General features: G+C 73.5%; 2 protein-coding genes across 4 annotated transcripts in view; one reads left to right on the top strand and one right to left on the bottom strand.

The window, feature by feature from the left end:
• MAST3 (microtubule associated serine/threonine kinase 3) overlaps positions 1-10,335 on the bottom strand; it is a 35,941-nt gene extending 25,606 nt beyond the window's left edge. Inside the window, exons 1-2 of one of the 3 annotated variants that reach the window (XM_068919693.1) lie at positions 10,236-10,335; positions 8,122-8,153 (exon numbers count right to left, since the gene is read on the bottom strand). In XM_068919693.1, the coding sequence (XP_068775794.1) occupies positions 8,122-8,153; positions 10,236-10,274 (71 nt within the window). In that variant the 5' untranslated portion in view covers positions 10,275-10,335. Of the gene's footprint in view, positions 1-2,603; positions 2,737-5,258; positions 5,349-5,634; positions 5,697-8,121; positions 8,154-10,235 lie in introns of those variants that run through there. The other 2 variants (XM_068919691.1, XM_068919692.1) reach the window with 2 other exon arrangements.
• IL12RB1 (interleukin 12 receptor subunit beta 1) lies at positions 10,273-21,066 on the top strand. The gene is made up of 16 exons (XM_068919524.1): positions 10,273-10,758; positions 12,422-12,614; positions 13,304-13,418; positions 14,964-15,133; positions 15,220-15,371; positions 15,453-15,507; positions 15,596-15,706; positions 15,825-15,907; positions 15,986-16,211; positions 16,297-16,467; positions 16,739-16,840; positions 18,761-18,901; positions 19,064-19,250; positions 20,128-20,224; positions 20,293-20,374; positions 20,491-21,066. Exons 1-16 carry the CDS (start codon positions 10,273-10,275, stop codon positions 21,027-21,029), a joined length of 2,910 nt encoding a protein of 969 aa, XP_068775625.1. The 3' UTR covers positions 21,030-21,066.
• The last annotated feature ends 1,931 nt before the right edge of the window (positions 21,067-22,997 follow it).

Genomic DNA, 22,997 nt, shown 5'->3' with positions numbered 1-22,997 from the left:
GCTATTACCACGCACCAGCCCCTGCGAAGAGCACCGCTAGCCACCGACCCCGCTGGCGGTCCTGCTCCGCAGAGCTGCCCCCGCATCTCGCCAGCCTTTGCAGCCACCACACGGCAGGAAATTAGGCTTCCTCAGACATTACAGCGCTCTTAATCACACTAAATAACATCATCTGTTTTCTGCCCACTGTAAAATAGGCCAGACTGGTTCTTATGGCTGGATTCTAGGAATACTGATGAAAGAAGAGCAAATCCTGTGCCCTTCAAGAGAATTACAGCCTCATCACGCTCAGTTAGAGACACAGGGCTGCCTAGATTATCTCTCCAGTTACATATCTCTAAAAGAGTCCCCCCCAGCTCAGCCACTCCATAAATGCTCTTCACCAGCGGTGCTGCGCCGTGAGAAATGCCACAGCTCCCAATCGGCGTTACAACCGGAGCTGATAATTTAATCTACGTCTTCTCTCATTTATTAAGGAGTTTTAATCAGCAGTCTCACAAGCACCCGACGTTCGCAGCGTTAACTTCTATGCCTAAAACCAAGAGCGCGCGTTCTCAGGACTGACATCTGCATTGGATGGATTCATTTGCTAAGCGACCATATTGCTTTATTCCACCCCCTGGAAATATTAAAAGATAAGTACAATGGGTATCATTTAGCTCAGGGAACGCCGCCGCTCTGCCTCCACACTGCGTTAAACACCTCTTTTGTGTAAAACCGTAGGTGAATTTCACTCCTGGGCCAACCGCAGCATCCAAAATTTCTAATTTCAGTGGCCACGGGCTCTGCCAGCTGGACGGCCTCACTGCCCCGGACACGGCCCGTCGGAGCCCACCTCGACGCGAGCGGCTCGCAGGGGGTCCCCACCTCCGCCCCCCCAAAACACATCCCCCCCTTGCTCCCACCTGCACCCCCCCCCCGCAGCCCCAACACACGCAGGGCTCCCTCTCCGTGCATGCAACACCCCTGCCTGGCATGCACCCCGGTGCAAACGGCCCCAACCCCGCGCCCCATGGATCCCGCTGCACAGGGCCCCAAAACGTGCATCCTCTCAGGCCCTGCACCCCTGCACGATGCGCAGGGCTCCCAACCAGTGCGTCCCCCGGCGCTGCGCAGGTGCCTCAGCCCAGGCACCCCTGAAGCCCCAGGGTGTGCCCCCCCTGGGGCACAGGGCCCCCAGCCCATGCACCTCCTGAGCATGGGACCCCCAAGCCATGCACCTTTGGGGCTGCAGGTGCACCCCCCAGTGCACAGGCCCCCTGACCCATGCACTCCCAGGGTCCCTGGGATGCGCCCCGTGTCACCCAGGGCCCGCCAGCCTGTGCACCCCCAGGGTCCCTGGGATGCACCCCGTGTCACCCAGGCCCCCCAAACCTGAGCACCCCCCCGGGTTCCTGGGATGCGCCCCGTGTCACCCAGGGCCCTCCAGCCTGTGCACCCCCAGGGTCCCTGGGATGCACCCTGTGTCACCCAGGCCCCCCAAACCTGAGCACCCCCCAGGGTCCCTGGGATGCGCCCCGTGTCACCCAGGCCCCCCAGCCTGAGCACCCCAGGGTCCCTGGGATGCACCCTGTGTCACCCAGGGCCCTCCAGCCTGCGCACCCCCAGGTCCCTGGGATGTGCCCCGTGTCACCCAGGCCCCCCAAACCTGAGCACCCCCAGGGTCCCTGGGATGTGCCCCATGTCACCCAGGCCCCCCAAACCTGAGCACCTCCCAGGGTCCCTGGGATGCACCCCGTGTCACCCAGGCCCCCCAGTCTGAGCACCCCAGGGTCCCTGGGATGCACCCTGTGTCACCCAGGGCCCTCCAGCCTGAGCACCCCCAGGTCCCTGGGATGTGCCCCGTGTCACCCAGGGCCCCCAAACCTGAGCACCCCCGGGTCCCTGGGATGTGCCCCGTGTCACCCAGGCCCCCCAAACCTGAGCACCCCCAGGGTCCCTGGGATGTGCCCCGTGTCACCCAGGCCCCCCAAACCTGAGCACCCCTGGGTCCCTGGGATGTGCCCCGTGTCACCCAGGCCCCCCAAACCTGAGCATCCCCCGGGTCCCTGGGATGTGCCCCGTGTCACCCAGGGCCCTCCAGCCTGCGCACCCCCCGGGTCCCTGGGATGTGCCCCGTGTCACCCAGGGCCCTCCAGCCTGCGCACCCCCCGGGTCCCTGGGATGTGCCCCGTGTCACCCAGGCCCCCCAAACCTGAGCACCCCCCAGGGTCCCTGGGATGCGCCCCGTGTCACCCAAGGCCCTCCAGCCTGCGCACCCCCAGGGTCCCTGGGATGTGCCCCGTGTCACCCAGGGCCCTCCAGCCTGCGCACCCCCCGGGTCCCTGGGATGCGCCCCGTGTCACCCAGGGCCCTCCAGCCTGCGCACCCCGGGGTCCCTGGGATGCGCCCCGTGTCCCCCGGCCCCCCCTGCCCAGGCACCGGCACAGATGCGCGCCGCCGGTGCGCGGAGCTCCCCAGCCCCTGCACCCCCGCAGTCCGGAGCTGCGCCCGCCCCCCCCCGCCATCTTCCCCGCTCCAAAGAGCTCCCGGCCCCGGCAGCCCCGGGGTCCCAGCTCACACAGCCCCCCCGTCTCCGCCCGCCCCCGGCGGCGGCCCGGTACCTCTTGGAGCGCTGGAGCAGGGCGCCGGCGGCGCGCTGGCCCCGGTAGCCGGGCGGCGCCGCGCCCCAGTAGCTGGGGTCCGACATCGCCGGCGGCGCGGGGCGGCGGGGCCCGGCGCGGCCCGGCCGCATCCACCCGGCACCGCGGAGCGGCGCCGCCGCCGCCGGGGCCGGGCTGGGGCCTCCCGCCGCCGCCTCCCGCGCTGGGCCCGGCCCTTCCCGCCCCGGCGGCGGGTCACGGGGGCAGGGGGGGCGTTACCATGGAGACGGGGCAGCACCCCAAAATGGAGGCCAGGGGTCATGGTGTGGGGGGGAGGGAACAAGAGGGTTACCATGGAGACGGGGCAAAGCACCCCCCCAAAATGGAGGCCGGGGTCATGGTGTGGGGGAGGGGAACAGCCAGAGTTACCATGGAGATGGGGCAGCACCCCAAAATGGAGGCTGGGGTCGCCGAGGAGATGGGGCAAAGCACCCCCAAAATGGAGGCCGGGGTCAGGGCGAGGGGGAAACGGCCAGAGTTACCATGGAGATGGGGCAGCACCCCAAAATGGAGGCTGGGGTCACCGAGGAGATGGGGCAAAGCACCCCCAAAATGGAGGCCGGGGTCAGGGCGAGGGGGAAACGGCCAGAGTTACCATGGAGATGGGGCAGCACCCCAAAATGGAGGCTGGGGTCACCGAGGAGATGGGGCAAAGCACCCCCAAAATGGAGGCCGGGGTCAGGGCGAGGGGGAAACGGCCAGAGTTACCATGGAGATGGGGCAGCACCCCAAAATGGAGGCTGGGGTCACCGAGGAGATGGGGCAAAGCACCCCCAAAATGGAGGCTGGGGTCAGGGCGAGGGGGAAACGGCCAGAGTTACCATGGAGATGGGGCAGCACCCCAAAATAGAAGCTGGGGGTCATGGTGTAGGGGGGAGGGACAGCCAGGGTTACCATGGAGATGGGGCAAAGCACCCCAAAATGGAGGCTGGGGGTCAGGGTGTGGGGGGCAAACAGCCAGGGTTACCAGGGAGATGGGGCAAAGCACCCCAAAATGGAGGCTGGGGGTCAGGGTGTGGGGGGCAAACAGCCAGGGTTACCATGGAGATGGGGCAAAGCACCCCAAAATGGAGGCCGGGGTCAGGGCGGGAGGGGGGAAACAACCAGGGTTACCATGGAGACGGGGCAGCACCCCAAAATGGAGGCCAGTTCTCCACTGCGCTCCCTCTCCTCCTCCCTCCGAGTCTCTCCCCGGCCATTCGATGGCTTTTTAAGATCCCCCTCAGGTCACCCTGCCGCCGCCGCCGCCTTCTTCCAGCGCCCTGCGAGGCTCCGGCCCGCCAGCCACCACCCCGCGTTCGGGGAGCTTCTCCGCCACCCCTCACCTCCGCCAACGTCCCCTTGGCGCCTTCCGGCAGCGTTTTCAACGGGACGGCGCCGAAGGCCGGCGGCTCAGCTCAGCCGGGCCGAGGGGCCCCGATGGCGGCAGCGGTTCACCCCCGGCCGCGCCAGGGGGACGCCCTCCTCTCCACCGATCCCCCCCCCGCCGCCGGCGCCCGCTCTCCCCGAGGACGGCGGTCTCGCTGCGGGTCCTTGGGGAGGCAGCGCCGAGGCTCCATCCAGCCTCCTTCGAGGCCTCGCGCAATTAACAGCCAGCTAATTACGACCAAGCAGTGGCCTGCGGAGGGGAAACCGCAGCGGGGCGGACGCCCTGCTGCCGGCGCTTTTCGGACCGCGGAGCGTCTCCCCGTCGGGGTATCGCGAGCAGCGGGAAGGCAGCGCCCCGGCTCCCTGCCGCTCGCCCAGCCGCGGCGCCCGCGGCTTCCCCGGCGGCACCAAAGATCCTCCACCACCACCACCACCCCGGCGCGTTCCCGGCCGGCAGGGCCCGCGCGCGGCCGGGGCGCAGCCGTTGCACCTTGCACCCTGGGCACGGCGCAGCGACGCGTGCGCGCCGCCAGCTCGGCCACCGCTTCGGGCGCCGCGTTCCCCCCCCCCCCCCTTCACCGCCTGCCACCTGCTGCAGGAAGCACCCGGCCGGGCCGAGCAAGGTCCGGTTGGGGGCGGCGGGCACCCATCCTCCAGCGCATCTCTTTTTCTCTCCCCTTCCCCTTCGGCGGAGCAGAAAAGAGAGCGAAGGAGGTTTCCCGGGCGGGGGGAACGACGCAGCATCCCTGCTCCCACCTCCCGCCGCGGGGGCCCGAGGACGCCCGGCCCTGCTCGGCTTTGCAGGTGGCAAACGGGCTTCGGCTCCTCTCGGAAAGGGTGCCGGGAGCCGGGGCGCGCCTGAGCTCCGTGGCGTGGCCACGGCAGCCCTCCGACGGCCCCGCGGCCGGAGCCCGGGCGGCCGAACCGGCGACCCCGGGCTCTGCGCCCCGCAGCCAGCGTGAACCCGCCGCAGCGGGCTACCCGCGCGGCCAAGCCGGCATCGACCCGTCCTGTTGCCCCGCTTCGCCGCATCTCCCTAAGGAAAACGCGGCCGGCGCGGAGCAGAGAGAGCGCCCGGGTCCCCCACGCCGGGCCGGGCCGCGACCCGCCAGGGCCGAGCGGCCGTTTCGGGGGCAGGCGGCGCTGGGCACGGACTGGACCAGGGCTGCTTCGCTCGACCCCCGTCGGCAGCTCTCCCCCTTCCCCGCTCGGTGCCGCCCCGCGGTGCCCCGGCCCCCGGGGACTCACCTGCAGGGGTGCAGGGTTAGCAACGGGCTGCAGGGGCTGCAGGGGCTGCAGGGGCTCAGCAGGGTCGGGCTCTGGCTACTCGGAGACAAACTGCAAAGCAAGACGTGCCGGAGCGGCGTCAACGCCAAGCCGGGAGCCGGCGGGCACCGGAGCGCCACGGCTCCGGTGGGACCGGGACCGGGGGGGCGGGGGGGTCCGGGAGAGCCCGGGGCACAGCAGCGGCACCGGGTGCTGCAGGGCTGCGGATGCCAGAGGAAGAGGGTGCGAGGTGTGGGGGGGGGGGGGGGGCGGGGGTGCGCGGGGGTCCCGCCGCCGGCTCCCTGGACTCGCGGGTGCCGGTAACGGAGCGCCCGAGCCGCACCGGCCCCGCACTCACTCCAAGGTCAGCGAGGGGATCTTCAGCCTGTCCCGCCGCGACTTCATGCCGCCGCTGCCGCCGCTCCGCTCCCCGCGCCGCTGCCGCCGCCGCTGCACCGGCAGCCCCCGCGCTGGGCGGCTCCCGAGGGCGGGCGGGCACCAGCGGCCCTGCCGGGGCGCCGGGCTCGGCCAGCCGGGCACGGGCCCGCCCCTGCGGCACGGCTCGGCTCGGCTCGGATCCGCTCAGCACGGCTCGGCCCGCCCCTACGGCTCGGCTCGGCTCGGCTGGGATTGGCACACCCCTGCGGCTCGGCTCAGCACGGCTCGGCTCGGCTGGGATCGGCTGGGATTGGCACACCCCTGCGGCTCGGCACGGCACGGCACGGCTCGGCTCGGCTCGGCTCGGCTGGGATTGGCACACCCCTGCGGCTCGGCTCGGCTCAGCTCGGCTCGGCTGGGATTGGCACACCCCTGCGGCTCAGCACGGCACGGCTCGGCTCGGCTCGGCTCGGATCCGCTCAGCACCGCTCGGCCCGCCCCTACGGCTCGGCTCGGCTTGGCTCGGCTGGGATCGGCACACCCCTGCGGCTCGGCTCAGCACGGCTCGGCTCGGCTCGGCTCGGCTCGGCTGGGATCGGCACACCCCTGCGGCTCAGCTCGGCTCGGCTGGGATTGGCACACCCCTGCGGCTCGGCTCAGCACGGCTCGGCTCGGCTCGGCTCAGCTCGGCTCGGCTGGGATCGGCACACCCCTGCGGCTCAGCACGGCACGGCTTGGCTCGGCTCGGCTCGGCTGGGATTGGCACACCCCTGCGGCTCAGCACGGCTCGGCTCGGCTGGGATCGGCTCGGCTCGGATTGGCACACCCCTGCGGCTCAGCACGGCACGGCTCGGCTCGGCTCGGCTCGGCTCGGCTGGGATTGGCACACCCCTACGGCTCGGCTCAGCACGGCTCAGCTCGGCTCAGCTCGGCTCGGCTGGGATCGGCACACCCCTGCGGCTCAGCACGGCTCGGCTCGGCTCGGCTCGGCTCGGCTGGGATTGGCACACCCCTGCGGCTCAGCACGGCTCGGCTCGGCTCGGCTCGGCTCGGCTGGGATCGGCACACCCCTGCGGCTCAGCACGGCTCGGCTCGGCTGGGATCGGCTCGGCTCGGATTGGCACACCCCTGCGGCTCAGCACGGCACGGCTCGGCTCGGCTCGGCTCGGCTCGGCTGGGATTGGCACACCCCTACGGCTCGGCTCAGCACGGCTCAGCTCGGCTCAGCTCGGCTCGGCTGGGATCGGCACACCCCTGCGGCTCAGCACGGCTCGGCTCGGCTCGGCTCGGCTCGGCTGGGATTGGCACACCCCTACGGCTCGGCTCAGCCCGGCACGGCTCGGCTGGGATCGGCTCGGTTCAGCACGCCCCTGCGGCTCAGCTGAGCCCAGCACGGCTCGGCTCGGCACACCCCTATGGCTCAGCTGAGCCCAGCACGGCTCGGCTGGGATGGGCTCAGTTCAGCATGCCCCTACGGCTCAGCTCAGCATGGCTCAGCATGGCTCGGCTCAGCATGCCCCTCCGGCACGGCTCGGCACGGCTCAGCTCGGCTCGGCTCAGCCCAGCTGGGCTCAGCACGCGCCTACAGCATGGCACGGCACGGCTCGGCATGGCTCAGCTCAGCACACCCCTGCGGCTCGGCTCAGCACACCCCTACGGCTTCGCTCACCCCTACGGCACGGCTTGGCTCGGCTCAGCCCAGCTCGGCTCAGCACGCCCCTATGGCACGGCTCGGCTCAGCACGGCACGGTTTGGCTCAGCTCAGCTCAGCTCGGCTTGGCACGGCACAGAACGGCTCGGCTCAGGACGGCACAGCTCGGTTCACCCCAGAGGGAGTCCCGGTCCTCGTGATTCCCGGGATGCGCCGGGGCACAGCCGGTGCCAGGCCGCCACCGCGCTGCAGCCCCAGCACAGCCCCGGCGCAACCCAGCACGGCCCCGGCACGGCCCCCGTACGGCCCCGGCACACCTCCGCTGCGCCTCTAGCCCCAGCATGGCCAATGCACACCTAACACAGCCCCAGTACAGCCCCAGTACAGCCCCAGCACACCTCTGGCACAGCCGCTACATGCCCCAACACAAACCCCCCATAACAGCCCCAGCACAGCGCCCAGAGACCCCCATTACAGCCCCGACCGCACCACGGTCCCACTACAGTCCCAACACACCTCCAACATACCCCCGACACAACCTCAGCACAGCCTAACAGCCTCCCAACACACCCCAGCGCATCCCAGTGCACCCCAGTGCGCTCCAGCCCGGCCCGGCACGAGCCCGCTCGGGTCGCGCGGGTGCAGACCCCGGCGGTGCCGCCCGGCTGCAGCAAAGCCCTGCAGCCCCACGGCGCCACCGAGCGCCCCGAGGAGGTGGGCAACCCCCCCCCCCAACCGAGGCACCTCGCGCCTGGGCACCCCGGGGGCGCAGAGACCTGGCCCAGCTCGGCGCAGCGACCGCGTGGCGCTACTTACGCTCTTCCTCGGCGGGGCAGGCTCAGCTCCTTCTGCAACGAGAAAAGGCGAAAGCAAGGGTCAGCGGGGGGCCGCAGACAGCTTCAGGGGGTGCCAGCGCGCGGGACCCCTCCGCCCGCCCGGCTGCCCCACGCCGCGCAGCCCCGGCGCTGGCTGCCACCCAAATCGCCCGCGCCGGGTGCTGCGGGGACGGTGACGCAGCAGGCATCGCCATGGCAACGGGTGATATCATGCCGGCGGGGCCGGCGTGGGTGCCGGGGCGTGGGTGCCCTCGGCCGCAGCGCCGGGGGCCCCCCCCCTCCGCCGGTGCAGGGGTCCTGCGGGGAGCAGGGCGCCCCGCGCCATCCCCGAGGCCATGCCACCATCGGCCGGCCGCCAAGAGCAGGAAGAGGCGGAGGAGAAGGGTTGCACCGAGGGTTGTATTCATTCAACGCTCGCAGAAACGCCGGGGAGACGCCGGGCGCCCGGTCGTGGCCCTCGGCTGCCCCTTCGCCCGGCCCCGCTGCCGGCGCGTGGCGGGCAGAACGAGCCTGCGGCATGCACCGCGCGCTCGGAGGCGACGGCAGGTCGCGCGGCACAGCGCCGTCGCCCCCCGGCAGCTGCCAGCTCGAACGACGCCGTCCGCTAACGGCCCCGACGGCTCGCGCCGGGGCCCGCGGCGTCGCAGAGGCTCCTCTCTGCAGCTGGGAGCCGGGGCGCCCGGAAAACCAGCCGCGAGGCCGGGCCTCGGCTCGCGCCCCAGCTGGCTGCGGGGCTCCCGCTGTCCCGGCGCCGTCCCTCCAAGCAGCGTCGCCTGCATCTGCCCGTTGCTCTTCCCGCTTCCCGGCCCAACGCGCGGGGCGGGATGTGAGGTTTTGAAAGTGGGGGGGGGGGGGACGACACGCGGCGCCGCCGCCAGCCCAGGCGTTACGGGCAGAGGCGGAGGGAGCCTTGCCGCCGGCGCCGCAGACCGCGCACGGGACGGGCAGGGTGCATGGGTGCCTCCGCCAGCCGGGGACAGCAGCAACGCGACGGAGCGGGTGCTCAGAGCGCCCGGGGGAACCCTAGGAGCACGTCAGCAGCGGCGCAGCGCGGACGTGGCGTTGTGACCACGTCCAGGGCGCCTTCAGGCCTCTGCTGCCCGCGGGGGCTCTGCCGCCGGCGGCCCCTCGTCCCGGAGGGGCTCCCTCCCCCCCAGCCAGCCTGCTCCCCTGCCGCTCCGGGCAGCCCCGTGCCCATCCCGGCCCTGCGCACCTCTCAGCCCCCGCAGCACGGCTCGGCGCTTGCACCCTGCCCCTTTGCCGGCGCAGGGTGCACGGCTCCCGTCCCCCGCCGTGACACGCCAGGCTGGCACACGCGGCGCCCCCGACCCCGCTCGCGCACCCCCACCTTGCTGCACCCCCGTGCGCCCGCCTCTTGCACACGCACGGCACCCGCCTCTCACACGCGTGCCCCCAGAGCACCCTCCCCCCCCGCACACAGCGCCCACCTCTCGCACCGGGCTTACACGCGCCGCCCCCGCTCCTTGCACGCGCGCAGCCAGAGCACCCACCCCGCGCACCAGGCTTACGCACGCGGCACCCGCTTCTGGCGCGCCCCCAGAGCACCCACCTCTCGCCCCAGGCTTACGCATGCAGCACCCCTCTCGCACCCGCGGCACCCGCTTCTTGCACCCAGAGCACCCGCCTCCCACGCACGCAGCACCCACCGCTCCCACGCGCCCACCCCACAGCAGGGCTGCGCTCCCCCACCCCGCTCCCCCTGCCCCCTCCATCTGGCACCCCGCCGCCCCTCTCCGTGCCCCCACCAGGCTCCAGGGCCGGTACCCCCGGTATCCCGATATCTTGGTACCCCTGGTATCCCAGCACCTCCGGTATCCGGGTATCCCAGCACCCCCAGTATCCCGATACCCCCGGTACCTCGGTATCCCAGCACCCCCGGTATCCTGGTATCCCCGGTACCCATGGTACCCCGGCATCCCCGGTCTCTCGGTACCGCCGGTGTCCCGATACCCCAGCACCCCGGTATCCCGGCGCCCCGGCACCGTGGCGGGTGCTCAAGCCGGCTGTGACCCGGTGCCCCGGAGAGGGGCCGCTCCGGTGCCCAGTGCCCGGTGCCCGGTCGCCCGCGCTCACCTGGAGGCCTCGGCGCCGCAGGATGCTGGGCTCATCCATGCCGGCTGCGCCTCGCCGCCTCGCCGCGCTCCCGCTGCTGCCGGTGCTGCTGGTGCTGCCGGTGCTGCTGGTGCTGCCGGTGCTGCTGGTGCTGCCGGTGCTGCCGGTGCTGCTGGTGCTGCCGGTGCTCCCGGTGCTCCCGGTGCTGCCGGTGCTGCCGGTGCTGCTGGTGCTGCTGGTGCTGCCGGTGCTGCTGGTGCTGCCGGTGCTCCCGGTGCTGCCGGTGCTGCCGGTGCTGCTGGTGCTGCCGGGGCTCCCGCTGCTCCCGGTGCTGCCGGGGCTCCCGCTGCTCCCGAGGCTGCCGGTGCTGCCGGGGCTCCTGCTGCTGTCGGGGCTCCCGCTGCCGCCGGGGCTCCCGGTGCTGCCGCCCAGCGGCGCCGCGGCGTCAGCTGACGCGCTTCAGCCCCAGCCCAGCCCGCGGTGCGGCGGCTCCGGCCCGGGCTGCCGCGGCTCGGCACGGCCTGGCACGGCCTGGCACAGCACAGTGTGATCTAGCATGGCCCAGTCCAGCACAGCCTGGCATGGTGCAGCATGGTCCAGCCCGGTGCAGCGCGGTCCAGCACAGCCTGGCATCGCCGGGCACAGCACGGCATGGTCTGGCCCGGTGCAGCGCGGTCCGGCACAGCCTGGCACAGCCCAGCACGGCACAGCATGGTGCAGCACGGTGCAGCACAGCCGGGCTCGGCATGGCACGGTGCAGCATGGTGCAGCACAGTCCAGCACAGCCTGGCACAGCCCAGCACGGTGCAGCATGGTGCAGCACGGTCCAGCACAGCCTGGCACAGCCCGGCACGGCGCAGCATGGTGCAGCACGGTCCAGCACAGCCTGGCACAGCCCGGCACGGCGCAGCATGGTGCAGCACAGTCCAGCACAGCCTGGCACAGCCCGGCACGGCGCAGCATGGTGCAGCACGGTCCAGCACAGCCTGGCACAGCCTGGCACGGTGCAGCATGGTGCAGCACGGTCCAGCACAGCCTGGCACAGCCCGGCACGGTGCAGCATGGTGCAGCACAGTCCAGCACAGCCTGGCACAGCCCGGCACGGCGCAGCATGGTGCAGCACGGTCCAGCACAGCCTGGCACAGCCCAGCACGGTGCAGCATGGTGCACCATGGTCCAGCACAGCCTGGCACAGCCCGGCACGGCGCAGCATGGTGCAGCACGGTCCAGCACAGCCTGGCACAGCCTGGCACGGTGCAGCATGGTGCACCATGGTCCAGCACAGCCTGGCACAGCCCAGCACGGTGCAGCATGGTGCAGCACGGTCCAGCACAGCCTGGCACAGCCCGGCACGGCGCAGCATGGTGCAGCACGGTCCAGCACAGCCTGGCACAGCCTGGCACGGTGCAGCATGGTGCACCATGGTCCAGCACAGCCTGGCACAGCCCAGCACGGTGCAGCATGGTGCAGCACGGTCCAGCACAGCCTGGCACAGCCCGGCACAGTGCAGCATGGTCCGGCCTGGCGTGGGCTGACCCAGCCCAGTGCACTCCAGCATGGCGCGCTACAATCCCCGCTGCCCGCGGGACAAGAGGCCGCTTTCTGCATGGACAACAGGGCTCTGTGCGCGGCCCTCGGTGCCAGCCAGCTCTGCCGCCCGGGGGTCGCCCGCGCCGAGCCGCTGCCACCGCCGCCGCTCACTGGGGCTTTTGTTCACTGCGGTGGGGAGCGATTCGCCCCAGGGATTGGCGGGCCGCGCCGCGTCTCCTCCGCGTGCGCGTGGCCCCTGCTCCGGGCAGCGCCACGGGCGCCTGCTGCACCGTGCCGAGGCCGGCGGGGCCATACCCCCCCGTCCCAAAAACACCCCCGTCGGCAGGTCTCCTGCCAGTGGGCAAAGCCGTGGCGCGGGGCGGGGGGGGAAGCGCTAACGCCTGCGCGCGCACGTGCCGCTGCCGAGCCCGAAGCGCAGGGCTCCTCCGAGCAGCTCCCCGACCTGCCCCGCTGCCGGCGGCATCAAAAACTCAGCGCGAGCTTTGCAACAACAACAACAAAAAAAAACCCAAAAACCCCAAACCACCGCTTCTGCTTACCTTGCTGTTCTGGGCGGGCGCGTGGGCGGCGGGGCCGCGGCGAGCTCCTGCCGCTCGGCCCCCGGCACGGTAGGAAAGGGGGATATTTCTGTTGGTTTCTCTTTTGCTTTTGGTAAGAGCGAGGCATGCGCTCGCGCCTCGCGCCCCGCTCTCGGCGCCTGCAAAAGCGACGGTGACCTCGCCGGCGCGGAGGGAACGGGCGCCCCCGAGCCGCCGCCGACCCCTTCGGCCTCCTCCTCCTCCTCGCCGGAGGAAAACCCCGCCGCCGCCATGCGCTGGTGGCTGCTGCTGGCGCTGGCGGCGCTGAGCCGTAAGTGTTCCTGCGGTGTGCGGAGATGAGAGATAAACTTTAGAAAACTTTCAATGAACGATGCCGGGCCGATAAGGCGGCTGCCGCCCCGGGGCCGGCTCCAGCCGGCGTGCCGAAAACCGCGCGGGCCGGCGGGAAGCTCGGTGGAAACCCACCGGCTCAGGGCCGCGGCCGGCGGGAGCGGGGCCGGCGGGACGCAGCCCTCGTCCCCGCCGCCGGCCGCCTCGTGCCGCCTTCCCGGCGGCGCCGGCGGAGCATCCCGCCGCCGGCCGCACGCGGCAGCTCCCCCTCCGTGAGCTGCTGCGGTGAGTCAGGGCCAAGCGGCGGCCCCGTAAATCCCCGGCGTTGCCGCCGCGGGAGCTCCCAGCCGGCAGAAATGGGTCGTGTCCCCCCCCACCCCGCCGCCCCGGTTTTAACCGCTCCGGCACTTTAGGGGAGCAGGAGCCGCATCGCTACCGGCGCATCCCGCCGGCGCCCGGCCCGGCGCCTTGCCGAGGTCTTGGCAGCGCTGCCAAAAAGGGTTTTGGCGGGGGGAAAGGCTTGGTGGGGGGCCCGGGAGCCGCGGGTGGTCCCCCGGCCCCGCAGCAGCCCCTTGCCGCAGGGCAGGAGCCGGCAGCCCCGCGGGGGCCGGGGCCGGGCGCGATGCCGGCGGGGGGCGGCGGCGGCACCCGGCTCCCGTCTGCCCGCAGGCTCCGCCGAGCAGCCCGACTTCATCTGCTTTAAGCCGTGCAGCTCGCGCAGCTTCCTCTGCCGCTGGCCGCCCTGGGGCCCCGCCGGCAACACCACCTACGTCCTCGTGCTCTGGTGAGCCGGGGGCCCGGCGGCCGCCGCCGCAGCACCCGCGGGGACGGGGCCGCGGGGGGCAGCGCGGGAGCACCCATGGGTGCAGGGACACGGAGGGCACCGCGGGAGCACCCGCGGGCACTGGGACACGGAGGGTACTGCGGGAGCACCCATGGGCAAGGTGACATGGAGGGCAGCGTGGGAGCACCCACGGGTGCGGGGATGCGGAGGGCACTGCGGGAGCACCCATGGGCACTGGGACGTGGAGAGCACCGCAGGAGCACCCGCGGGCATGGGCACATGGAGGGCACTGCGGGAGCACCCACAGGTGCAGGGATGCAGAGGGCACCGCGGGAGCACCCACGGGCATGGGCACACAGAGGGCAGCGTGGGAGCACCCATGGGTACGGGGACGTGGAGGGCTCCACGGGAGCACCCGCGGGGATGGGCATACGGAGGGCACCGCGGGAGCACCCACGGGGATGGGGACGCGGAGGGCACCGCAGGAGCACCCATGGGCACGGGGACGTGGAGGGCACCGCGGGAGCACCCACGGGGATGGGCACACGGAGGGCACCGCGGGAGCACCCATGGGCACGGGGACACGGAGGGCACTGCGGGAGCACCCACGGGTGCGGGGATGCAGAGGGTACTGCGGGAGCCCCTACAGGGATGGGCACACGGAGGGCAGCGCGGGAGCACCCATGGGCACGGGGACGTGGAGGGCACCGCGGGAGCACCCACGGGGATGGGCACACGGATGGCACCGCGGGAGCACCCACGGGTGCGGGGATGCAGAGGGCACTGCGGGAGCCCCTACAGGGATGGGCACACGGAGGGCACCGCGGGAGCACCCATGGGCACGGGGACGTGGAGGGCACCGCGGGAGCACCCACGGGGATGGGCACACGGATGGCACCGCGGGAGCACCCACGGGTGCGGGGATGCAGAGGGCACTGCGGGAGCCCCTACAGGGATGGGCACACGGAGGGCACCGCGGGAGCACCCATGGGCACGGGGACGTGGAGGGCACCGCGGGAGCACCCATGGGGATGGGCACACGGATGGCACCGCGGGAGCACCCACGGGTGCGGGGATGCAGAGGGCACTGCGGGAGCCCCTACAGGGATGGGCACACGGAGGGCACCGCGGGAGTACCCATGGGCACGGGGACGTGGAGGGCACCGCGGGAGCACCCACGGGCACACGGAGGGCACCGCGGGAGCACCCATGGGCACGGGGACACGGAGGGCACTGCGGGAGCACCCACGGGTGCGGGGATGCAGAGGGTACTGCGGGAGCCCCTACAGGGATGGGCACACGGAGGGCAGCGCGGGAGCACCCACGGGCACGGGGACGCGGAGGGCACCGCGGGAGCACCCATGGGCATGGGCACACAGAGGGCACTGCAGGAGCACCCACGGGGATGGGCACACGGAGGGCACCGCGGGAGCACCCACGGGCGCGGGCACACGGAGGGCACCGCGGGAGCACCCACGGGCACGGGGACGCGGAGGGCAGCGCGCGCGCCTCCCCCCGACGTGCCGGGCTGCCTCCCCGGCGCAGCTACGCGGCGCCGCAGCGCTGCCACCGGCACAGCGCCGGCACCCGCCCGGCGCTCACCCTGCGCCACCACCTCCTCTACGTGCTCACCAACGCCACGGCCTGGGTGGAGGCGCGCTGGGGCCAGCGCCTGCAGCGCAGCCCCAACCTCACCCTCCAACTGGACGAGGCCGGTAAGCGGGCGGCGGGGCCGGGGGGCGCGCGGCGGGGAGGGGACCACCGCCGGCACCCCGTGACCCGACCCGCGCCGTCCTCGCAGTCAAGCTGGACCCGCCGGCCGCCGGCGCGAGCTTCGCCAAGGCCGGGGGCAACCTGCGGCTGCGGCTGCCGCGGCCGCCGTGCCACCGCCGCCACCGGCCGCTGCGGAGGGAGGCTCGCTACCGGCCAGCGGGCCACGGCGCCTGGACGCGGGTAACGGCGGGCGGGCGGCACCGGGGCGGCGGCGGGCGCCGAACCGCGGTGTCCTGCTGACGGAGAGCCTCCGGCGCGCAGGTGACGTGCGGGACGGAGCCGGAGGAGACCGCCGAGGACAGGCAGGAGGAAGCCGGTGGGTGCAACCCCCCCCCCCCACCCCGGGTCCCGCGGCGATGCTCGGGGCCGCCCGGGCGCCGCCGGCTCAGCCCGCTGCCCCGCAGTGACCTGCGCCCCGGTGCCCAACGCCGCCTTCGAGCTGCAGCTCCGGCACAAGCCGCAGCACTGGAGCAGCTACTGGAGCGACTGGAGCCCGGCCATCTTCGTTCCCGAGGGTGAGCGGCACGAGCCCCCGGCGCCCGGGGCGGCGGGGGGGGGCACCCGACGGCCCCTGGGCGGCGGACGCGGCCGGGCTCTGCCCGCCGGCGCCCGCAGCCCTCCTTCCTCGGGCAGAAATCTCGGAGAGCCCGGCGCTGAGCTACGAGCTGGGGCGGCTGGGCCGCGGCGGGCAGAGGGTGCTGCGGCTGGCCTGGCAGGTACGGCCGGCCTCGCGCGTCCCCCCCCCCCAATCCCTTAACGAAGGGGCTAACGAAGCCCCCCGCGCCCGATCCCAGCCGGCCCGGCCGGCCCAGGGCGACGTCACCTACGCGCTGCGCGTCCGCCTGCTGCCGTGCCGCTGCGCCGAGCCGGCCGACGAGGACGAGCTGCTGCTCGGCCGCGAGGCCACGGGCCACGACCTGACCCTCTGCGGGGCCGAGTACGACGTGACGCTGACGGCGGCCAACGCCGCCGGGCCGGGCCCCGCGCGGCGGCTCCGCGTGCCGGCCGAGGGGCGAGCAGGTACCACCCCGAGCGCCCGAGGCAGGCGGCGGCGGTCTCCTTCCGGCTGGAAAAACTCACCCCGCACCCGCTGTTTGACCGCCAGACCTGGCCTTGGAGGCGGCGAGGGCGCCCGGCGGCGCCGTGGCGGTGCGCTGGGAGGCGGCGAGCCCCGGGCTCGCCTACTGCTTCGAGACGCAGCCGCTGGCTGCAGCCCCCCGGCCGCGCGCCTGCGTCCGCAGGGATTTCCCGGCCAAGAGCGTCCACGTGGAGAGAGGTAGGAGCCGGCGGCCCTTTCCCGCGCCGCCTCCCCCTCCAGGGACCCCCCCCCACCCACCCACCCCGGCCCGTCCGGCCGCTGGGGCCGCGCGAGCCCGGCGCCCGCGTGGCAGCTCCCAGCGCCGAGGCCGCCTCCGCCGCCCGCCCCCGGGCTGACCGGCAGCCGCGCCGTCCCGCTGGGACGTGCGAGCGCCTTTCCCGTTTCCCCGAAATCCGGCGCTGTCCCCGCTGGGACGGGCTTTACCAGCGGGGCCCCCGTCTGCGCCCAGGGGAGCTGGCGGCGCAGGCCTGCTACCGGCTGGCCGTGCACGGCTGGGGGCCCGAGCGCCGCTGGGCCACCTTCGCCTTCGCCCACCACTACGCCGGCAACGGTAGGTGCGGCGCCGCGGCGCGCCGAAACTCCCTAACGCCGCCGGTCGACGAGCAGCGGCTTCACCCGCAGCCACGCCAAGCCCCGTTCCTCCGCTCCCCGCTCTCGCCCCCCCCCGGCCCGGCTGTGCCCCCTCCCCGCTCTCGCCCCCCCCCGGCCCGGCTGCGCCCCCTCCCCGCTCTCGTCCCCCCCCCGGCCCGGCTGTGCCCCCTCCCCGCTCTCGCCCCCCCCGGCCCGGCTGCGCCCCCTCCCCGCTCTCGTCCCCCCCGGCCTGTCTGTGCCCCCTCCCCGCTCTCGTCCCCCCCCCGGCCCGGCTGCGCCCCCTCCCCGCTCTCGCCCCCCCCCCGGCCCGGCTGCGCCCCCTCCCCGCTCTCGCCCCCCCCCCCCGGCCCGGCTGCGCCCCCTCCCCGCTCTCGTCCCCCCCAGCCCGGCCCGGCTGCGCCCCCTCCCCGCTCTCGCCCCCCCCCCCGGCCCGGCTGCGCCCCCTCCCCGCTCTCGCCCCCCCCCAGCCCGGCTGCGCCCCCTCCCCGCTCTCGCCCCCCCCGGCCTGTCTGCGCCCCCTCCCCGCTCTCGTCCCCTCCAGCCCGGCTGCGCCCCCTCCCCGCTCTCGCCCCCCCCCCCAGCCCAGCTGCGCCCCCTCCCCGCTCTCGCCCCCCCCCCCAGCCCAGCTGCGCCCCCTCCCCGCTCTCGCCCCCCCCCGGCCCGGCTGCGCCCCCTCCCCGCTCTCGCCCCCCCCGGCCCGGCTGCGCCCCCTCCCCGCTCTCGCCCCCCCCGGCCCGGCTGCGCCCCCTCCCCGCTCTCGCCCCCCCCGGCCTGTCTGCGCCCCCTCCCCGCTCTCGTCCCCTCCAGCCCGGCTGCGCCCCCTCCCCGCTCTCGTCCCCCCCCCGGCCCGGCTGCGCCCCCTCCCCGCTCTCGTCCCCCCCCCGGCCCGGCTGCGCCCCCTCCCCGCTCTCGTCCCCCCCCCGGCCCGTCTGCGCCCCCTCCCCGCTCTCGTCCCCCCCGGCCCGGCTGCGCCCCCTCCCTGCTCTCGTCCCCCCCAGCCCGGCTGCGCCCCCTCCCCGCTCTCGCCCCCCCCCCAGCCCGGCTGCGCCCCCTCCCCGCTCTCGCCCCCCCCCCCGGCCCGGCTGCACCCCCTCCCCGCTCTCGCCCCCCCCCCCGGCCCGGCTGCGCCCCCTCCCCGCTCTCGCCCCCCCCCCGGCCCGGCTGCGCCCCCTCCCTGCTCTCACCCCCCCCAGCCCGGCTGCGCCCCCTCCCCGCTCTCACCTCCCCCGGCCCGGCTGCGCCCCCTCCCCGCTCTCACCCCCCCCGGCTCGGCTGCGCCCCCTCCCCGCTCTCGTCCCCCCCCCAGCCCGGCTGCGCCCCCTCCCCGCTCGCCCCCCCCCCGGCCCGGCTGCGCCCCCTCCCCGCTCTCGTCCCCCCCAGCCCGGCTGCGCCCCCTCCCCGCTCTCGCCCCCCCCCCAGCCCAGCTGCGCCCCCTCCCCGCTCTCGCCCCCCCCCCGGCCCGGCTGCGCCCCCTCCCCGCTCTCGTCCCCCCCCCGGCCCGGCCCGGCTGCACCCCCTCCCCGCTCTCGCCCCCCCCGGCCTGTCTGTGCCCCCTCCCCGCTCTCGTCCCCCCCCCGGCCCGTCTGCGCCCCCTCCCCGCTCTCGCCCCCCCCCCCGGCCCGGCTGCGCCCCCTCCCCGCTCTCGTCCCCCCCCGGCCCGGCTGCGCCCCCTCCCCGCTCTCGCCCCCCCCCGGCCTGTCTGTGCCCCCTCCCCGCTCTCGCCCCCCCCCGGCCCGGCTGCGCCCCCTCCCCGCTCTCGCCCCCCCCCCCCGGCCCGGCTGCGCCCCCTCCCCGCTCTCGCCCCCCCCCCAGCCCGTCTGCGCCCCCTCCCCGCTCTCGCCCCCCCCGGCCCATCTGCAGCCTGCCCCCGGCTCTGCAGCCTCGCTGGCCGAGTCCGTCCGCATCAACGCCAGCGCCGAGTCGGCCGTGCTGCGGTGGCAGCCCTCGCCCCGCGCCGCCTGCCCCGGCGTTTTGAAGAAGTACGTTATCTGCTACGGGGCCGAGCGGCACAACCTGACGTGTGAGTGCGCGTGCCGGAGCCAGCGGGTGCGGGACGGCGCCGGAGGGAGGGGAAGGGGGCGGCGGGGGCAGCAGGGCGCAGCGCCCGGCACGGGTGCATCCGCGGCGCTGGGCAGCCGGTTAAATACTTAAAAACCGGCTGGTAAACCGGGGCGGAGGACAGCGGGCAGCTCCGGCGCTCCTCCGGCCTCTTTGCCTCCGCCCAGACGGCGAAGCGGACGCTTCGGCCTCGCACTACACCCTCCGCAGCCTGCGGCCCGGCACGGCCTACCGCCTGGGCATCCGGGAGGTGACGGCGGAGCCCGGCGGCGCCTGCGAGGCTCAGTGGCACTTCCAGACCAAGGCGCTGGGTAAGGGCCGGAGACCCCCGTCCCTCTCCCCGCCCACGCGCCCGGGAGGCTCTGCGGTGGGGATGCACCATGGTGGAGATGCTCCACAGTGAGGATGCTCCGTGGTGGGGATGCTCCGCGGTGGGGATGCTCCATAGTGCAGATGCGCCGCAGTGGGGATGCTCCGTGGTGGGGATGCACCATGGTGCAGATGCTCCGCGGTGGGGATGCACCATGGTGCAGATGCTTCACGGCAGGGATGCTCCATGGTGGGGATGCTCCGTGGTGGGGATGCTCCGCGGTGGGGATGCTCCATGGTGGGGATGCTTCGCGGCAGGGATGCTCCGCGGTGGGGATGCACCATGGTGCAGATGCTTCACGGCAGGGATGCTCCGTGGTGGGGATGCTCCGTGGTGGGGATGCTCCGTGGTGGGGATGCTCCGCGGTGGGGATGCTCCGCGGTGGGGATGCTCCGCGGTGGGGATGCTCCGCGGTGGGGATGCTCCGTGGTGCAGATGCTCCGCGGTGAGGATGCTCCGTGGTGGGGATGCTCCGTGGTGCAGATGCTCCGCGGTGGGGATGCTCCGTGGTGGGGATGCACCATGGTGCAGATGCTCCGCGGTGAGGATGCTCCGTGGTGGGGATGCACCATGGTGCAGATGCTCCGCGGTGAGGATGCTCCGTGGTGGGGATGCTCCGTGGTGCAGATGCTCCGCGGTGGGGATGCTCCGTGGTGGGGATGCACCATGGTGCAGATGCTCCGCAGTGGGGATGCTCCGTGGTGGGGATGCACCATGGTGCAGATGCTCCGCGGTGGGGATGCTCCGTGGTGGGGATGCTTCGCGGCAGGGATGCGCCGCAGCCGGCTGAGCCCGGCCGTCCATCCTTCCCTCCCCAGGGCTCCGGGTGCCAGCGTGGAAGTCCAACCTCAAGTACCTGGGCATCTTCCTGGGCCTGCCCGCCCTGGCCGCGTTGTTCCAGCTGAGCAAGAGGAGGTGAGAGCAGGGGCGGCGCGGGCACCCTGCATGGCCCCGGCGCCCCGTCACCACCCGCCTCTCCGCAGGGCCAAGCGGCTGCTCTGCCCGCCGCTGCCCAAGCCGCTGGGCAGCGACGCTATCCGCTTCTCGGCCAGCGAGATGAGCCAGGTGAGGTGGCAGCGGGGAGGAAGAGGAGCGGGGAGGAAGGGTGGCGGAGGCGGCGTGGCCGAGCCAGCCCCCGTCCCTCGCTGCCGCTTGCCGCACCAACCGCCTCCGGCCTGCAGGGCAAGCGCCGGAAAGGCTTCGTGGAGCCGTCGGAGAAATTCAGCCCCGCCGAGCTGCTGATAACGGAGCTCGGCCCCGAGAAGGAGGCGGCCAAGAGCCGCCCGCTGCCCGCCGCCGAGGCCGCGGCGCAGACGGGCGCCGGCAAGGAGCCGCCCTTCGAGTACCGGCGGCAGGAGGCGCCGAGCCCGGTGCCAGCCGCCGAGGAAAACCCAGGCGTGCCCCGGCCTCCCCTGCCGCTCGCCCGGCTCGTGGCGGACAAGCCCGTCGTCCTCCGGAGCGCGGGGAGCCCTGCTGCGCCGCGCGGGAGACCGGCGGTGCCGTGAGCGGATGCCCGGCGCGGGAACGGCAGGATCCCCGGCGCGGGAACGGCGGGACACCCGGCGTGGGAACGGCGGGACACCCGGTGTGGGAACGGCGGGACACCCGGCGCGGGAACGGCAGAGCCGCCTCCAGCAGCCTCACGAGGAAAAACACCAGCGTTTTTGGGGAGAGTTTTCTGGTTTTCAGGACTTGTGCTGGTGCATGCGGAGTTCATTAAACGTGATTTCCTCTCGGCGAGGCAGCCGAGCTGTTAAGGGGCCGGGGCAGTCCGCCGCGGGAACCGCCGCTCCTTTTATTGCCCAGAAACAAGGGGAGGAGGCGGTCGCGGGCTGGGGGCGCCCCGGGGGCTCGGCGCCGGGTTCCCACGCGCGACCCACTTCCCCAGCCCTCGCGGGTGCTGGGGACGCGGCCGCGCGCCGTGTTTTATCTGGGGCAAGACGTCAGGCGCCGGTGCAGATCGAGGGCGGGTTGTGGTTTGGGCGCTGCTCCGGGCCGCACGCAGCAGCGCCCGCTTGCCGAGCGCTCAAAATACCAGCAGAAAAAAAAAAAAGAAAAAGGTTAGTAGCGTGGGAAAGCGCAGGGAAAGGCAGCGCCGTCAGCCGCCCGGCACCTTTTCCGCCCCCAGAAGGGTGCTGAGCTCCCCACGCTGCCACCCGGGCGCCCACGGCGCAGCCACCGCCGCCGGGGCCACGAGGTGGCACCAGACCCGCGTGGCGCCGGGCTCCGCGGGCCCCTCGCCGCGGCGTCTGGCCTCCGCCGAGGCCTCTGGGGCGAGGCGCCGCCGGAGACGTTGTTGCGGGGCGGTTGCCGGCGTTGCCCCGCCGCCGCAGCGCCCGCGGAGCGGCCCCCGCCTGCTGCCGAAAAGCGAAAGCCCCCCCACGCAACCGGAGGGGAAACGCGACGTGGGACAACGCGTTTCGGGAGCTTGTTACCACTTTGCAGCTGAATTAAGGGCAGAGCCGCCACGCTCGCGCTCGGCCGCCTGCGGAGGAAGCGTTTCGCTACGGGCTCGCGCGCTCGGCTTTCAAAAAAAGGCCCGAGTTCATGCCAGGACAGCAGCTTCCAATTCCTGTTTCCAAGCCGCCTGGGGGCAGGAGGAGCCCCCCCTTCCCCGAGCAGCCGCTGGCCTGAGACCGGGCCGCTCGTGACACGGGTGCGGCGGGAGCGGAGACGCTCTCTGGGGGCCGCTCCGGGACAAGGAGCGCAGCTGGGGGGGGGACGGGACGGGACCCCCGGGAGCCCCAGGAAGCGGCGGGTTCGGCGACGCCGCGGGATGCTCGGAGCGGCCCGCGAAAGGGGCTAATTTAAGACGAGCCGGGGTTATTTTGAGCGGAGGACACAGGGTTACGAAGCGCGGGGCTTTTTTTTTTTTGGTATTTTTTTCCGCCTCCCAGCCACGCGGGCTGTTCCCGTCGGGCACAGCATCTCCCCGCCGGCTGTTTACGGGCGCCGGTGCCGCCCGAAAAAACCCAGCAACGGGGCCGGGGCAACGCGAGGCGGCGGCAAACAGAGGCAGCTTGGCCTTGCCCGCGCCCCCGCGGGGTCCAACCTGCGCCCGAAGCGGCGGCGGCCGCCCCCGGCCCAACGCCCCCCGCCAGCCCCGCCGACCCGGGGGCTGCTGCTACCGCCGGGCGCCAACGGGGCCAAAAGCGGAGCAAATCCTGCGTGTGTTTCCCCCCCGCCTACCCCCGCCGCCAGCCTGTTTTCAAGCGAGACCGAATTTTTGGCGCGACCCCTTTGCCAAAGCGAGCGTCGCTTTCTTGCCAAGCGGTCGCTTTGGAGGCGAAAAGGACTTAAAGCGCCGCCACCACCAAAGAAGTAGTAAGTGCCGCTCCTTTGCCCCGCGGCTCCGCTCAGCTCCCGCCGCCTCGGGGCGACCCTCCGCTTCGGCACCGGCCGCGAGCAGCCCGGGAAAAGCCCCGCATATAATTTTGGAACCGAAAACTTGGTCATAATAACTGCTAAAACGAGCCGGTTTGGAGCCAGGCCGCTGCCTCCCCGCCAGATTTGTCCTTTTTTTTTTTTTTTATTGATTCCTTCCTTGAAGCGAAGCGGCGCTCGCCCCGCTGCAGCCCCCTCCCACGCCCCCCCGGCCGGCGCTAGCGGGTGCTCGGGCAGCAGAGGACACGGCGCCCTTATCAGCACGCGCTTTCCCGGCCGCGCTGGCACGGCGCTTCCCAGCGGT

The sequence above is a fragment of the Struthio camelus genome, chromosome 26 (assembly GCF_040807025.1).
Source record: "Struthio camelus isolate bStrCam1 chromosome 26, bStrCam1.hap1, whole genome shotgun sequence".
In the NCBI taxonomy this organism is placed as follows: Eukaryota; Metazoa; Chordata; class Aves; order Struthioniformes; family Struthionidae; genus Struthio; species Struthio camelus.
The sequence above is the reverse complement of the archived record's forward strand: the minus strand, read 5'-3'. Positions and strand labels throughout refer to the sequence as shown.